Source organism: Hesperophylax consimilis, chromosome 10, assembly GCF_061612785.1.
Source record: "Hesperophylax consimilis isolate HC1 chromosome 10, BYU_Hcon_1.0, whole genome shotgun sequence".
NCBI classification, from domain to species: Eukaryota; Metazoa; Arthropoda; class Insecta; order Trichoptera; family Limnephilidae; genus Hesperophylax; species Hesperophylax consimilis.
Window position 1 is genome coordinate 29,938,014 of NC_142845.1, and position 18,242 is coordinate 29,956,255.

General features: G+C 34.0%; 1 protein-coding gene across 2 annotated transcripts in view; it reads right to left on the minus strand.

Annotated features, from left to right (window-relative positions):
- Positions 1 to 18,242, minus strand: part of Samuel (SAM-motif ubiquitously expressed punctatedly localized protein) — a 186,759-nt gene that overhangs the window by 132,905 nt on the left and 35,612 nt on the right. The window contains exon 2 of one of the 2 annotated variants that reach the window (XM_089636228.1): positions 14,189 to 14,676. The exons of the other annotated variant lie outside the window; for it this stretch is intronic. Within the exon in view, the coding sequence (XP_089492354.1) occupies positions 14,189 to 14,243 (55 nt within the window). The 5' untranslated portion in view covers positions 14,244 to 14,676. The remainder of the gene's footprint in view (positions 1 to 14,188; positions 14,677 to 18,242) is intronic. 2 annotated transcript variants of the gene reach the window in all.

Genomic DNA, 18,242 nt, shown 5'->3' on the forward strand with positions numbered 1-18,242 from the left:
GCCCTAAATAATGCACAATTCTCCTGAATTACTTTTCGAAAGACCTTTTTCAGGAATTCGAATAATCTAGATTTTGAATGAAACTCGAAAACAAAATCGAAGTTCGACAAAATATCAACGCACGGTCATGACCGGGCGTTCATGTTTTTTGAACCATACTAATTTCAGTTGTGTGTGATGTGAGTTATTCCTGTGTGAAATTATTCACGTTCAATGATCTCTTTTTTGTCAAATTTAATTCTAATTCAGAAAAGCTGTTAAGTACCTACTAATTTATATTAATTATTTAAATAATGAAATTAATATTTTATACCGTTATTAACTGTATTCTCACCCATTACCGTATCGTGTTAAATGATCCTTTGATCATGAATCTTTACGAAGTGAATTATGTAAGTATATTTAGCTTATTAAAATTAGCGTGTTGAATTACCAACAACAAAAGAGAAGATTTTTAAACGTTATTTATACAAATGTACGTACATGAAGTGTTAATATCACATACATATTAAGTACATACTTAATTAAGGAATCACGACGATGACAGAAAGTTTTATCGTTAATATTACGTGCTTAAAGCTGATCTGATCTCAAAATATTAGTTTTGGGGCACTGGCAGCTATCGCAGTTAATAAATAAGACTTAATACATTATTATTTTTTATTAAAACACGTTGTGCACTGACTAAGTAGGTACACATAACAATAAAAATCGTTAGAGGAAGTCATAGTGTTGAAATTTTTAATGATTAATTACTAATCTTCTAAAGCTTTATCTTTCCTTACTTCTTCTTGAGATTTTGAATTGCCGTAATTTGCTAACTCTGGGAAGTTGAAACTCTTATGTGGCGTAACATTAAAATAATTATAGCCAAGTTCTAGTGGTGTGAGGAATCCGCACCAAACTAAATATATTAATATGCTAGATCAATTCCTGAAAAAAATCCTCAGATTCATCTATATGTGGACGCATGGAACTTATCTGATGTCCATGCACCATATAGACTTACTTGAGGCAAAAAAATGGATTTAACCTAGAAATCAGACGTCATTCTAATCTCAGTTTTAATATAAATCTTTACTATATTGATGGCTCGTTCCTCTTGGAATGCTATGGCTTATAAGTGTCCAAAAACTTCAGTAGTTGTCCCCATGACTTGTTTAAGATACCACACGGTAGAACAGATGTTCTAGCACAACATAGAATGACAAGAGGAATGGTGCTGTTGAATAAAATTGCTGATGTATTTAAAACTTCTTTAAACAGGGTTTTTGTATAATTATCTTCTCAAATGTGTCTTCTCAAAAAGAGTGTCAGAATGAAAAGATTGTACTGTAATTGGTTTAGATTTAAACTGCTTAATTGTAGTTTAACGGGATAATACTGTAAAGAACAAATAAATAAAATAAAACATATTTAAAAATACGTAAATGAATCTAAAATTTATATTTACGCACGCAACGTATAAAGCTGACAATTCAATTATAATCTATCGTCATAAAATGACCTAGCAGCTAGAATACTTTTGATACAAGCTCTGAACATGCAATCTCATGAAGAAGCTTTCAGAAAAGAATGGGAGTCGAAGTACAGATGAATTCCACGAATAGTTGGATTACAATGAAAAGCAATTATATCGAGAAGATGAGTTGGGACAGCGGCATCTACCACAGCCACAGGCCGCAAAGTACAGCTTCCGAGAGGGTCAAGATCTCTGAGTTACCTCATTACTACCTACAAAGTTTACGCTGCACCCGCTGCTGTGTGTATGACTCCTTATTATCGGTGTTTCATCTATCTATTGAAGCTCTAACATGCAAGTGTGAAGGACCGTAATAAAATAGATGGATGGGTTTAATAAGGAGTTCAACACCTTACTTTATAGATGTGTTAGTTGACCTTAACTGCTCGGCTTCGCGTAGGAATGTTTGAATCTTTCTCTCGAAAGATTTAAACATTTTTTTCTCGCTAAACTTTTTTTCCTAGGAACAAACAGAATGGCTTCTCGGCTTTGTTAACTTTGACAGTTAAAGTAAAATCAAATGTTGGGAATTGGAAAAAAATGGGAAAATGGGATTTGGGAAAATGTTATTAGGGAAAATGGGATTTGGGAAAATTGGATTTAGGAAAATGGGATTTGGTAAAAATGGGAATGTTACGAACTGAAAATGTTTACCGCCTAGAAATGTAATAAAAAAATATGATAAAAGTTATTACATTCAATAAAAAAACAAGTTTCAGAGTGAAAAATTTGTGGCAATCAGAAAACACTTTTACCGTTTTCGATTTTCACAGATCTTCTGCTTCTTACATACGCAGTTGAGATTTTCTAACTAACGAGTATAAATACCATTAAAACAAATAAATTATCACAATTCAAACATTTTTAATGGAAGTTTGCGAGGATTTTCTCATCATCAAACATACTAACTTCAGTTGTCTGTAGCATTGCATGCAGGACCAGCCCTGAGCCAAACGGCGCCTAGCGCTAGTAAAAAACTATGTGTTTAGGTACTATAACTTAATAATTTATTGTGAAAAACGTGAATAAAAACCGAACCTTCTACTCGGATTAATAATTTATTATGTATTTGTAACATGCACTCATGTACATAACAGATTTAAATTATTAATTCCTGAATGGTTTTATAATCGCAATTCTTCACAGCGTCATCATCAGATGTAATAAATTCAACTACCATAAAAAAAACTGCTTGGAAACTTCAAGGGTTCTTTCTTTTAAATAACAGAGGGCGCCACTTCCGTGTACAACAATCTTAAACTTTACAGTCATTAGGATAATAATACCATCAGATACCTATTAACAAGATGCGTCTCTAAGAATCCAATCTACCAGATTGCCCACCTATCGACATCGGACCGCCATCACTTTAATATATCACCTCTCGACGTGTGACTCGATTTGCAACAATTATTATTTCCCACGGAATATCAGAAATGTTTCTCGCTCTTTATTCGAGTTTTAATCGAACATATCCGTCACCGGCACTTAACCAAACCGAACTAGACAGATACTATATCGTTGCCACAGATCTCCGAGAAACTTTTACGTTCGCATGTGAGCCGAACGGAAAAGTAAGATAAATGTCTTTTGTATTGATGTGAGCTATCTGTACGAGTTTTAGAACCAAGTTTAAATCAGCGATTTACTTATTGAGTGAAGGGAATCAGTACAAAAGGTTAAATCAAATGTTTAATGTTCAAATAAAAAGCTGAAAATGTATACCTAAATTGTTTAATAATATGTTAATAAACAATAAATATGACCTCAAATCAGTGATATACGATGACCCAAGTAAGCGCATACATTTTTTGTTGATGTTCAAATTTGATATATTTTTCCAAACCTGCAATTCGTTTTTGAGATCTTTAGCGCTACATCAATCTTCGCTGTACATATAATTGTACTTTGGTAACTAAATTCATTAATACATATCTGTAATGTAATATTGTACAAATAACGGAGCTAAGAAAATTTAGGAGACGCTGTATGCTTCAAGATGTCACCCCTCTAAAAAATGGGCAAAAAGAGTTGAGAATAACTGAAAACAAATTCTTTGCTTCCATTTTTAATTAGGAATAGTAGAGTCCTACTTCAGAACGTATAAGAATGAAAATTAAATTTGTAACAATGACAATAGGTTTTAACTTTAAATGTTGACTATAAAAGTTTTGCTTTTAAATTGTAAAATGAATTATGACGCATTTAATAATGCCAAGATTCAATTTTCTGAGTTATATTTGGTTAAGGTTAGGTGAGGTTAGGTTGTTACTCTTTAAATTTTGAAGATTAAATTTTCTGAGGCACATAGGTTGGGTAAGGTTTGATGAGGTTAGGTCGGTAATTTTCCAAACCATATATGTTGTGTAAGGTTATGTTGGTACTCTTTATAATCCAGAGATTCAGTTTTCTGAGTCATGCTGGTTGGGTAAGGGTTAGGTTGGTCCACTTCATGCTTCAGAATTTATTTTTTTTAGCCTTACAGACGAACAAATAGTTTTTAACCGAAAGCCCAGTACCGGCCACTCATCGATTTTTTTCCCATTGAATCTTGATAAACCGATGACATTTGGGAGAAGTTAATGTATAGGGGACAGGTTTCCTCTGCTTTCGGTCACGAGGGAGTAGAACCGGTCACTAATGTCAGAATGCCCTTCCTGCCGCCCGTGGACCACTTTGGGCTTTGTGCTGAGCCGAACTTTAAATAATTAATGCAGATTGCGAACTGCAGCCGAGGAAAAAAAGGAAAAGAAATCAGCAATTTTTATCGCTTCGATCAGGCTGAACAAGTTGAACACAAAATTAAGGCAGAGGTTGTAAGTAGGAAGCTAGGTTGATTGTTCATGATTTATGGTACAGCAGACCTTTGTTTGTAGCGTACGTATTAGCATTAGTATTACATTAACAGTACCGTACCACAAAGGGAAATAGAACAAGAATGCAGGTCCAAAAATTTAGCACATAACTCTAACCTAACTGAGTCATTAATTAAATAAAATTTATTGCGCCCGCTGCGATTTGAACCCGCGACCGATTCTTATTCAAGTATTGTAAACATTCAATCATCAAGGCAGTCATTTTCCAGACTGCAGTCTACAGGGTATGATGATAGCCAACCTCCGATAAGAGGGCATCAGAAAAAGAAAACATCATTTAAAAAAATCTGTTTTATTTCTGTACTTATGGTATCTTAAACTGTACTTAAACAGCTTACCAGCTGAAAGTTTCATAATTCGAAGACGAAGTTATAAACGAGATATATTTATTATAGATTGAATCTCATTTACTGGTCACATCCTTTTGAATGCCATTTAATTTGTAGTCATCTTCTTCCTGTGTCTTACTTCCTGAGGCTAGAAGTATCAATACTGTATTGTTCATTACTAGTACCTACTGAGATTTTTTTAATCCTTTAAATGAATGTACTAAAACTTTCATTAAATTTATCATCTCACTCTAGTTTCCTGCAATTTATAAATATATGAATATAGTCTGTACTTTCCATTAATTGCAGTAGTGTTAGTAATGCTATACTTTACTAACAATAAGTGTAGCAAGTAAGAAATAAAACTTACGTTTCGTATCTTTTCTTAGTGCAGTTCTCTATCCCCTTGAAAAATGTCTACACCCTTTTCAATTTCCAAGTCTCGTTCGAATGTAAACTCGCCAAAGATAAACAAGCATATTTATTCGAAATACTTAGCATAATATCTACACAGTATGAGGTTTCACTGCCAGGAAATTACGAAAATGAACTCATGCCTGGACAGAAATTAACTTAATATTAATATATTGAATATTCAATCGGAATTTGTATGCAGATATTATTGTGAAGAAGTCATCAATTTCGCAAGCACGCCTACAGTATCAGGAAAATCTCTTAGACACGTGATTGTAATTAATTTTGATTAATTTGATAAAACTCATTATTTGGCCTTGCGAAGGATTATAATAATGAATATTTATATAATATTAACATTGTGATTGTGAAACTTTAAGTGCAATATTCACATATTATTGTAACCGGGTGTTAAGTATTTTTATTGTACGATTTTTTGAATTTATTTTTTATTAAAGAAATTGAATAAAAAATTGTGTTTACATTGAGTTTTTACATAATAAGAGATTTGAATACTACTCTTCCATAGAAGCATTAGCTTATGTTTGGGAGAGGAGTGTACAGTGGATTATTGTATTTATTTATAATTAATTAATAATTTGATTGGTATTACATGTTGTAGTAAGTACATTACAGTGATAAAATAAAAAAATAGTTACCTACATCATATTTTTCGAAGATGAAGTGAAAGTAGTTAAAGTGGATAAGTAATATGCTTTATTTATTTATTAAGGTTGAACAAGGTCATTACAACATGCAAACTCAACGCAGGGGTAGGCAGAGAAGTTAGCATACAAGACATAAAGCTGCGTTTACACCAAAGTCTTACACTAAGTTTTCCACAAGTTGCGGCTATTTGTGGCTTTTTCTACAAAATACAGCAACTTTTTCTGTCTTCCACTTGTGGAGAGACAAATCTTCCACTAAATTTTGGTTTTCCGTTGAGTGTCGGTAAAGATCAAAGAAAGTTGACAACTAAAAGTGGAAGATATGTTGCTGCGCGCTTTGCGCTAGCAACTTGTAGGAAATTAGTGGAGAACTATTCCTCCTCCACGCAAACTTACAAACTTCAATAACAAACAGTGGAATGGATTTTGAGATTTTAAACAAATAACCGAGACTTGTGTACGAATCACCAGTAGCCAAAAAACGTAATGTAACTGCTAGCTTTTCTTGGACAGGTAATGCTTTCCTGTAGTTTGTGTCACGTTTCTTGATTTTATGTCCGATCATTGAAATCAAATAGTCAAAGTCACTACTGGTTATTCTCAGAAAGTTTTTCCTTTAGAAAGTTTTTTCAAAAAGCAAATTTTAGTTGATAACTTTTAGTTTTCAACTAAAAGTTAAAAACAATGTTTTGTCAACTTTGGTGTAAACGCGGCTTAATGTTTAGGTAAGTTGTAAGAATCCAATATCTTTCATATGCACTTATCAGTTTAACTACATAGAAGGGAACGATATTATGTTTATTCGAAATTTTAAAAACTCTCAAAGGGTTAATCATGAAATTTGCCTACTTTTATTTGTCTGGAATTTCTAGGAATTAAAATTCCACCATGAGCTATTTATATACCTGTGTAGCTTTGAAATATCCGGCGAATTGTTGACAAGACTACATCAGCCTGACAACCGACGATGAACAATGAAACGCTGTCCTAAACGTTGGCTAAAAAGGGAGGAAGCGTAACACGACATAACAGTGTAAAAATTAACACACCTTTCGCTGTGAAAATCCCTAATCATATCTGTCCTTAAATAAGTCAAGGCCCCGTCATGTTTGATCCATACCTACTCAATACTTCAATGATCGGGAGAAACCGGGTAGCAAAGCTAACAACGGGTTTTTCATTTGATATGTATCACCAATCTTAATATTATAACCCTTACTCCAAAACAAACATCGTTTTGTTTTGCCACGCCAATTAGTCCCCTAAGGTATATTGACTTAGTTGCATCGAAATCTATAATCCTATAGTAGGCATAACACTATTTATTATATATAATAAATAATATTTGGATGATTTGTATAGCGCCGTTTTTGTGCAAAAATCACCTTAAAGGTGCTGTACAAATATACAATACATTTCTACAATGATCTATGTTATTACTAACTATATATGGAGATAATATATAGTACTATACTTACCTGGTAGGCATAATACTATTGGTACATTCGACATTTAACCCAAAAACTACAAATATAATATAAGTATTTATTTGAAGAAGTATCAAAAAAATAACATACTCGAATCGCAGTTCCCATCCCGTTGTAATTAATTTGTCCAGACGGCTTTAAAGGGCCGGCGAACAAAACACTGACAAGAAAAAGTGGGTGTGTCAAGCCTACGCAAGACAGAAGTGAAACTTCTAGTATTCCTCTCTCTCTATTTTCAAATTTAATTTATTCCTCTCTCTCTATTTTCAAATTAACCGTATGAACCACAATCAATTACGTATTTCACTCGTATTACACTCACGACGCAGTATACTAACCAAGCAGCTGATGCTTGGCGTGGCGCAGTTCGCTGGTGTCTGAGAGAGAGGAAAGAAGAGAAGAGAGAGAACGTTCGTGAGCGGCTCCCCCACCTCAACAAGCGCATATGGTGAGAGAGGGACAGTGAACGGTGAGCGGTGGTGGGGGTACCCGCATTTTCGTGTCGATCCTGACTCGGTTTTACTCCGTCCCCGAATCCATTACGCGCCTAAAGAAGTTTCACTTCAAAAAAATATATATATTTTTGCTTTATTGAAAAATGCACTTTATTTTAATATTATAAAATATTTGTAAGCTAGTCTGTCTCGGCACAGAATTTCTAGTGAGACAGGCAAAGCCAAAAAAAATATATAAACCTTTTTATATAGATGCACATAATAAATAAAAATATCACCTGAAATAATCAAAACACAAATTAAATAAAACAGTATCTCAGAAAATTGACCAAAAATAATTTCCGGTACCGGGAATCGAACCCGAGCCTCCTGGGTGAGAGCCAGGTATCCACTATGAGAGCCAGCTAGCCACTAGACCATACTGGACTTGCGAAATTGTGCGAAAATACGTTATTTAACTTGTTTAATAATTACAACGAATTTTGTACACCATTTTTCTGAACGGTGAGCGGTGGTGGGGGTATATGAATATAATATGAAATAAAAATTTATTTCATACTACTGGAGCTAAAATACAATATCAAAAATATCCTTCCTTTGAAAAATAATGATTCTCCATAAAAAAGGAGTGCACTGCCCGGGAATCGAACCCGGGTCGCAAGAATGGGAATCTTGCATGATGTGCTTCCGCATTCCTAAAATAATTGTGAAATTATAAATACATCCCGGCTGCCAAAAGTCCATATTGAAAAATTAACAATTTTATGATTTTTTTCAAGTCACTGCTTGTATTTAATAAAATGAATTCTTAAAAATATCACCTGAAATAATCAAAACACAAATTAAATAAAACAGTATCTCAGAAAATTGACCAAAAATAATTTCCGGTACCGGGAATCGAACCCGAGCCTCCTGGGTGAGAGCCAGGTATCCTAGCCACTAGACCATACTGGACTTGCGAAATTGTGCGAAAATACGTTATTTAACTTGTTTAATAATTACAACGAATTTTGTACACCATTTTTCTGAACGGTGAGCGGTGGTGGGGGTATATGAATATAATATGAAATAAAAATTTATTTCATACTACTGGAGCTAAAATACAATATCAAAAATATCCTTCCTTTGAAAAATAATGATTCTCCATAAAAAAGGAGTGCACTGCCCGGGAATCGAACCCGGGTCGCAAGAATGGGAATCTTGCATGATGTGCTTCCGCATTCCTAAAATAATTGTGAAATTATAAATACATCCCGGCTGCCAAAAGTCCATATTGAAAAATTAACAATTTTATGATTTTTTTCAAGTCACTGCTTGTATTTAATAAAATGAATTCTTAAAAATATCACCTGAAATAATCAAAACACAAATTAAATAAAACAGTATCTCAGAAAATTGACCAAAAATAATTTCCGGTACCGGGAATCGAACCCGAGCCTCCTGGGTGAGAGCCAGGTATCCTAGCCACTAGACCATACTGGACTTGCGAAATTGTGCGAAAATACGTTATTTAACTTGTTTAATAATTACAACGAATTTTGTACACCATTTTTCTGAACGGTGAGCGGTGGTGGGGGTACCCGCTTTTTCGTTTCGATCTTGACTCGGTTTTACTACGTTCCCGAAAATTCATTACGCGGCTAAAGAAGTTTCACTTCAAAAATGCCTCTGCGTGTTTGGGAAATAAAAGGAAGCAAGAGTCCCCCGGCTAATTTCTGCCCTGGAAGTCCGGATGAGGAGGGGGGGAGATAAGATTCGGGGGAGATGGAAGATGCAGCAGCCGGGTCGATGGATGCTGTGTGCCGCCAAACAGATCACGGTCATCTGTTGCTGGGACTGCGTTACGCCGGGTACGACATACCAGCCATACTGCCGAGCTACCAACCTGCCGAGAGGGTGACATTTTACGGACTTGCCGGCGAAAGTTTTTGATACTGGAAGATGTGTAATAGTAACCAATAGTGGTTTAGTAATTCAAATAACTGACTATAAAAATATGATTTTTTTACTGATTTTCTAGCCTTCTTAGATCAATTATAATGCTGCAAAAGAGTCGGTGTGTTTTTTTTGTCCCATTTCTAAAACATTTTGATGGCATGTTTGATCAACTTATATAATATATTTTAATGTTTTATGACGCCATAGCTCGCCAGAGAGGGTTGTGTGGTTCTATGTATCTATAAAATATACATTTGATTAAACGATAAAAATCTTCATTTTTTTCACTGTTGGTTATTATTATTTATTATCGACCTTAGGTTTTGCCAAAGCTAACCCCGTCGCTCTAAACCTGTTTGTTTCGTAAATTATCATTTTCCCAGATTGTGAGTGATAACAAGAAAAGGTATAAAAAGTAAAATGAATGTACGAATTCAAATGTTGAAGGAACCGCGCGATAAATTATACAATTTTAATTGCAAACTGCCGAACGAGAGATTTTCTCGATGAAACAAGTTATATCCATTTTAATTAACAGCAATAGGTCTTGAAAATACGGCATATCTTATATTTATTAAAAATTTTCTGAGCAAATGTAAATGAGTAGAAGTTTTCTATAAATAATGCACATATATTAATATTCAACTAACTTTTAGATATTCAATTGCAAGGGGTCAACGTTAAGAGGAACACAATTCACCCAAAAAACATTATAATTACCCTAACTATTTTTATATGAATAGGTATTGAAAGAAAAATCGTTTTAAGTTAGCTTATATTCAATATTCTACCTCGCAACTAAATAACTATCACGCCGTTTCCCTACAAGGGTAGGCAGAAGACTGACCGCCAAAAACACTCTTGGCACACCCTTGCCTCATTCATACTTCGTCTCATACATACCATTCTATTATTCTGACTCTTAACGTGGCCCGATTCCAGTATCCGATTCACTTGATCGTGCCATATCTTACTTGCATGCTTTGTAAGAATATATTTTTGTGACACTTCACAAAAGCTCCACTGCCTGTACAGTGTAAAGCCAGAGGAACTATATCACCTCCCAGTCGGGCGAAGTTGTGATGCAGGTGAAAGAAGATCCTGTAGAATCGATTCAGTTTAAATGAAAGAAGAAAAATGAAAGCTTGTTCCACTTGCGAGTTGCGAGCAGTTATATAAGGTGAAACGATTTTTCCCATGCTGCAGTCAACTATGAACCATTACGTAATGAAATATACACATAAAATAATCTGACATCTACATTAGGACACATCTAAAACTGGATTCAAATTACCGCCTTAACGTTATTAGCTTTGCCACTCATAAATTAATACGACTTCCGAAAGGTTACCGCGGCCAGAATTAAGCACTTAGTACGGTTAATGTCTCGTCCACACATCCAAATCTTTCTAAAGGTCAAAGAATACTAGCTGTAGACTCAAGAAGGTCACACGGCCAGGCAGGTAGGACAACCTTAAGATAAATCAATCACATCTCGGCTTCGTACGCGACGTCCATCCGTAATGAGTTAGTACTCTTTGCTACTTCTGCTCTCCGGGTAAAAAGTATTATTGTTCTGCGCACTGCGTATTTAAAAAAAAATGTTTCGCGGAGGAATGGGTAATGGACTAAATAAATTTTATTTAAACGAGTTACTTGGAAATACCACAGGAGAAACTTTTTTCAATCAAGGATTTCTTGAATTCCTACAGAAAGGATTTTCTTGCTCTCAAGAACTCATCATACTCGCACGTACAGTCATATTATTTAGTAATGTTGTAGGTACTGAAAATATTTGCAAAGCTGATTTTGTTGGACGCGTTTAAATGTTACCTACATATTATATTTTAATCGTGAAGATGCTTGGCGGAATATATAATAACTCTTATAACCAATAACTTATGGACAAGTAATTTACAGCTTTCGTGTCTAGAATTTAGCACGATAAAACATTTAATAACATCAATGAAGTTGCGGATTTTACCATCAAGCATAAGAGTACTGAAAACAAGGAGTCAAAAGGTAGTTATCTTCTTTGAGAAATCGATAAACCAACAGAGTAGGTATCTGTTAAGTTAAGTTTTTATAAAGAATAAAATACAAACCCCTAAGCTCGGCTATAAAGACAGTCATAAAGACTGTGATATATTAATCTTCTGTTAAGCCAACGTATTTAACACTATCACAAGACGTCAGGCGCAAACGGCAGTATCAATGTAAATAGTGGTTCAATGAAACTGAAAAAGGAGAGTTCAGTTATTAATGTGTTAAGTCTGCAAAACAAATCAGAGAAAGGTAAGCAAATCAATCTAAGAGGAGAGGCAGCGCTGATTTAATCCAAGATCATCAAGGGTTAAGAGCACAGATAAAAAAAGACATAGATTGATATCTGTAATAATCTCCGACAAATTGCTGCTGTATTAGATTATGCTAGAAGATGATGGAAGGAGATGTTTCGATGAGAATGACTGCTGGATTCATGGGAAATAGGTGATGCACAGTAAAACGTGTAGTGGTCATCTCAAATCGTTTTAATGGAAGGTCAAGTTTGTTTGTACGATGGAAGCGATGGAAGTCCAATCAACTTCACAATTATTATTATAATAATTGGAATAAAATTACGTTGTTCTTGATACCACTTTGTTGTATATATTTTTAGTATATAAAACCAACCGGTTAACCCGAACCTTCATTGGGGTTGTATAAAAACATATTAAATCAATGACAGAGTTATAGGTAAGATGAAAAAGGAAGAGAGAACATTATGTTTGCTGGGGGGGCGATGGGGAGGTAGGAAAGAGAGAGGGTAAAAGTAAGTGGTGGGGAGGAGAATATGTTTAAAATGACAATTTGACAAGTCTAATTGTTTATTTATTTTTAGGGATTTTTTATTTACTCTTACATTGTTCAAACGTAAACCTATCCCATTTCTAAGTAGCACATTCATACCTACAAATTACACGGTAATGATTTAATATGTTTTTATGTAACCCTGATGAAGGTTTAGGGTGAACCGAAACCGGTTGGTTTTAAATATTAAAAAATGTATGTAATAAAGTGCTGTTAAAAATGATGTTCTTATAATTAAGTACATACACAAAGTGTTTACTATATGTGAAAAGTTATAAATATTTATTATTCTAATGAAATTGATCTTCTCTTAAGGTCGTCAAATGATAATCGTATTCGATGTGATTATTGAAATTAATTGCATTCCAATCGCAAAGGTCCGCGTTTTCGTAAAAAAAATCATTTCAATGTTCGATAAGGCTTATTTTAATAAAGAATTTTTGTCAAAGGAAGTCCAATCAATCTAGCAATGTTATTACTATCGTCTTAGTGAAAACGCAGTGTCTTTCTCTTTGGGTTACGAAATGATAAAGTACAATTTTATTCGACGTGATTATTGAAATCAATCGCATTCCAATCGCAAAGATCTGCATTTTCGTAAAGAGCTCATCGCTCGGAATGTGAGATGCAGAGCAGTTATCCGAGAGACCACCTGGTGGGTCATTTCCTACTGCCTGAATGAAGATCTCCGTATTATGTAAATGTCCGCGGTACAGACGGCAGCAAACGATGCTTACAATGTTGTGCAGCCGAACACAAAGGTTAAGAGTATCGCCTCCATTAAATTTACACAGAGAGTTATGGATATGACATTATATAAAGGTCATTTATTGATCATTTATACGCAGCGTTGAAAGCTTCATAAGTGAATAGGACACTAATAGTAGGCAAGTATCTAATTTCGTTGATGTATGGAAATTTATAACGATTAGCTAATTTAATAATTTTGCACACATGGTTTTTAATGAAAGCACCATGAAATTGAAGTAACACTAATGGTAGTTAGTATATTGGATAACTTGTCATAATTGTTTATGAAAATCATATCAATTTATTAACACCACATTATATCAATTTATAAGATATCATTCTCAATTTAAAAAAAAAATACATATCTACAGTCTACAAAAGTTCAATCGTGAAGAAAAAAGATATATCTACAGTCTGCACAAATTCAATCTTGAAGAATCTAACATTTCTACAGTCTACAAAAGTTCAATCGTGAAGAAAAAAGACATATCTACAGTCTGCACAAATTCAATCGTGATGAAAAAAGACATGTCTACAGTCTACAAAAGTTCAATCGTGAAGAAAAAGGATATATCTACAGTCTGCACAAATTCAATCGCGAAGAAAAAGACATATCTACAGTTTACACAAGTTTAATCATGAAGAAAAAAGACATATCTACAGTCTGCACAATTTCAATCGCGAAGAATAAAAAAGTTGTATATTTTATACAAGTGATATTTAGATGAGTCTCATATTCCAGATTTAATGAGATTAAAAAGATCAATAGTAACGTAGTGATTGTAATTCAATAGCAAACGTAATAATTGAATGATGGCGAAGTGAAACTTCCTGAGGTCCTTTACGGAATCAGAGGTCAGAGTCGATGCCACCACACGAAAGAAGAAGATTGGACAAACCTGAATAGCACCAGGACGGCCAGATGACGGGGGTCTCGGCTTCCACTTCCCTCATCGCCAGGGTCGCCTGCAGACCCAACAACTTGGCTGCCACCGTAGCTATCTTCAGGCCTTTCTACCACGAGCCTCCAAGAAACCTTCAACCCTCGATCTGCAGCCTTCCAAACGTGAAAACCATGCAGACTTCCAATCAAAACTAGTATTTGACTCCTTGGCTTTTGTTTGAGCTTTCTTAGACCCACTTGTCCAGTAAACTTTTAATCTACAATCACAGTGTATTCAACAGAAAGCATATTTTATATATACTTATTGCTTTAGTAAAGGCACTTTTGTCCGAGTATTTCGAATCAAACAGAATATCAAATCCTGCTATATAAATATAATTGATATAACTTCACCGTTAATTTATTTAAAGCACTTCACCGAACTGTTTGTTACCTTCATTTCACAATTCTCGTTTTTTTCCCTTAAGTTACTGGATCACAACACTGAAAAATAAATTTACATCATTATTAACACTTTTTCGGAAAAAAAATTTGTATCATTTAATTAACTACAATATAATCAAACTACCCCAGCACTTACACATTCTAAATACAACTACAAAATGTTGATTTAAAAAAAATGTACTTATTCGTATCATAAATTGATAAAGCCAGAAAAATAGCGTAAATTGCACTATAAACACCATCTTCATTGTGCGTCTTGCATATGGGTTTTGACATTTCATTACGGAAAAAAATCAAGAGCTACGAGTTGTGTACAAACAAAGCTAAACAGATGTCAATGCGCCAGAACTCAATGTTTAAGTTTTTACTGCTACAAAAATAAATTGATTTTCCACCGCGAAGAAAAAAAATCATTTGGTTATAATAATGACAATTATATAATTATCATTACGTAGATGACAATTAAAACAATCGGTTTATCCAACGACAATCAACATTCTCCTTATTTTAAAATGCTACCAATCGAAATAGGACAATATTAAATATAGGCTGCAGCACTCGTTTCCAAACAATGGACAATCATTTTGCCAATATCCGCTGCACAGCAGGTGAACGTTATATTATTGAACTGTGCCTTTGATTAAAATGACAGTTTTGAAAGTGCTACTATCAGCCTTGGGCGTAAGATAAATGCCTGATTATTTTATCATTTATTCATCTACATTCATTAAATTGGGCGCGGGCTTTTCGCAGATGAATCTCTCGGATAAGCAAGGGGAAGAGATAAAAAACGGACCCGTATGAAACTACAGAATCAAAAACGTAAGCATTCAACGTATCAATCCATAACGAAGCGTTTTGCGTTCTAATTTTTTTCTACTACACATAGGTCTAAATCAAGGCTGCCCAACCTTTTTAACAGTTGGGCGAAATTGACGATTTTGAATCACTGGCGGGCCACTGAATACCTCACGGTTCATATTTCCATGAGGGGGGGGTGGCTACAAAATTCCATTTCGGACGCAAAAAATATTATATCAAAAACCGGTGTATTTTTGTTGCTGCATTGTTTGTTTTACCGCGGGCCCGCGACACTTTTTCAAATTGGCGGATTGGCGGGTTTTTTGAAAATGGTTCACGCGGGCCACTTATAATTCGTTCGCGGGAAACATTGTGGCCCGCGGGCCTGGGGTTGGGCAGCCTTGGTCTAAATTATCAGCTTCTACGTTAATGGATACGAATGATTCCACTATTCACAATACTTCTCTGTCTCTAAGAAGTATAAAATAATGACGCTATCTGCGTATGCCTGTTTGTGCACTTAGTTATTCTAATCTACACAACGGATTTTAAAAGGGTTTGCACTATCATTTAAAGAATTTCTTCCGGAAGGTTTAATACACACAATACATGCATATTATATTTATAGAAAGTAGAGAAAAGTTGAGTGACGTCGAGTACACTTCAACTAGTCTATAATAAACCTCAACATAAAACACTAGGAGGTGGTTTACTTTTAAACTGGCCAATATTCTAAGTAATTTATAATTTTTCTATGGCGCATATTACGCGCAAGATTATTTTATATATTATTGTGTAACCTAGCAAGCGAATGCTTGTAGATAAGATTGATTTCAAAAAGTGGTCAGAGAAAACAGAAATTATATCGACTGCTGACTACAAATCATACATTGCGACGTATTAAGTCAGATAAAGAAGGTTATTAAATACGGAATAGTAATATCAACTAAATATGTAATAATAATAATAAATAATAATAATAATAATAATAATAATAATAATAATAATATTAATATTAAATAACTTATATCATTGATGTCGCTATTCCAAATTCCTGTAATATTCAAAAATCTGTTAGTGAAAAAATAAGAAAATACACAGATTTAGGAAATGAAATAAAAAGAATTTGGCATTCTCAGACTATAAAAATATTACCATTCGTTATTTCGGCTACTGGCATTATACCTAGCTCTCTAATTAAAAATTTAGGCGTATTAGATCTATCAAAAAATTTATATATAAAGATGCAAAAGTCGGTCATTTTGAATACATGTAGGATAACAAAAGATTTTTTAAATATTTATGTTGAGGGATCAGTAGGATTTATAGGCCCTGTTAGAAGTTCTACCGAGCCGAACCCTCTGATATGAAAATATCTGGAGACGGTGAATTTTTTTTCCCATTTGATATCTGGTGATTTGACGTGTTGTTGTTCTTGTATTGTTTTGTATTTATTTTACTTATATAATGCACTTACATAGTGTTGATTGACTAGCTGATCATTTGTGGAAAAGTGAGTGGAAGGGTTAAGTTTTTCCTTTGGGGAAGACTTAACCCGGACAACTAAATCGGAAGTTTAAAAAAAATAAATTTGGTAATTAAACATAACTTGATTGACTGCCGTAATGTAGTACCATATTATGAATACGAACCAAATTCATTTTTAGAAAACGAATTTTATAAAATATATTATGATAAAACTATACTAACAGACCGAGCGATTAGTCATAATAGACCCGATATAGTTTTACATGACAAAATTAAAAAAATAACTTATATCATTGATGTCGCTATTCCAAATTCCTGTAATATTCAAAAATCTGTTAGTGAAAAAATAAGAAAATACACAGATTTAGGAAATGAAATAAAAAGAATTTGGCATTCTCAGACTATAAAAATATTACCATTCGTTATTTCGGCTACTGGCATTATACCTAGCTCTCTAATTAAAAATTTAGGCGTATTAGATCTATCAAAAAAATTATATATAAAGATGCAAAAGTCGGTCATTTTGAATACATGTAGGATAACAAAAGATTTTTTAAATATTTATGTTGAGGGATCAGTAGGATTTATAGGCCCTGTTAGAAGTTCTACCGAGCCGAACCCTCTGATATGAAAATATCTGGAGACGGTGAATTTTTTTTTCCCATTTGATATCTGGTGATTTGACGTGTTGTTGTTCTTGTATTGTTTTGTATTTATTTTACTTATATAATGCACTTACATAATGTTGATTGACTAGCTGATCATTTGTGGAAAAGTGAGTGGAAGGGTTAAGTTTTTCCTTTGGGGAAGACTTAACCCGGACAACTAAATCGGAAGTTTAAAAAAAAAAAAAAAAAATAATTGGATGACTTGTATAGCGCCGTTTTTGTACAAAATCACCTCAAGGGCGCTCTCGAATATTGCTATTGTGATTGAAACACCTTTATAACTTTGTTATATCTATGCATTTGGGGGCCTGATCGGCGTTACCATGATATGAGAAACTTAAAACTGGTCTCAGGAAAAATCATATCAATAAACAGATAAAATTAGTACAAATCAATTTTCCACAGCTGGTTATTGAAATACACGTGTTTTGCCCTATAACTTCTCTATTCTGGATCTTCTGTTAAAAAGAATAAATATAAGTAAAAAATATGAGAAAAGCAAAAATTGGTTATTTCGCTTTAAAATCTCGGTAGAGTAAAGTTAAAACACTTTCTAGGGCTATGAGGTTATCCAGAACTGTCGATTACTGTCGGTAACTTGTCATCGGTCCCGAGCATGACTGCAGGTTGCCAACGAACAAACATGAG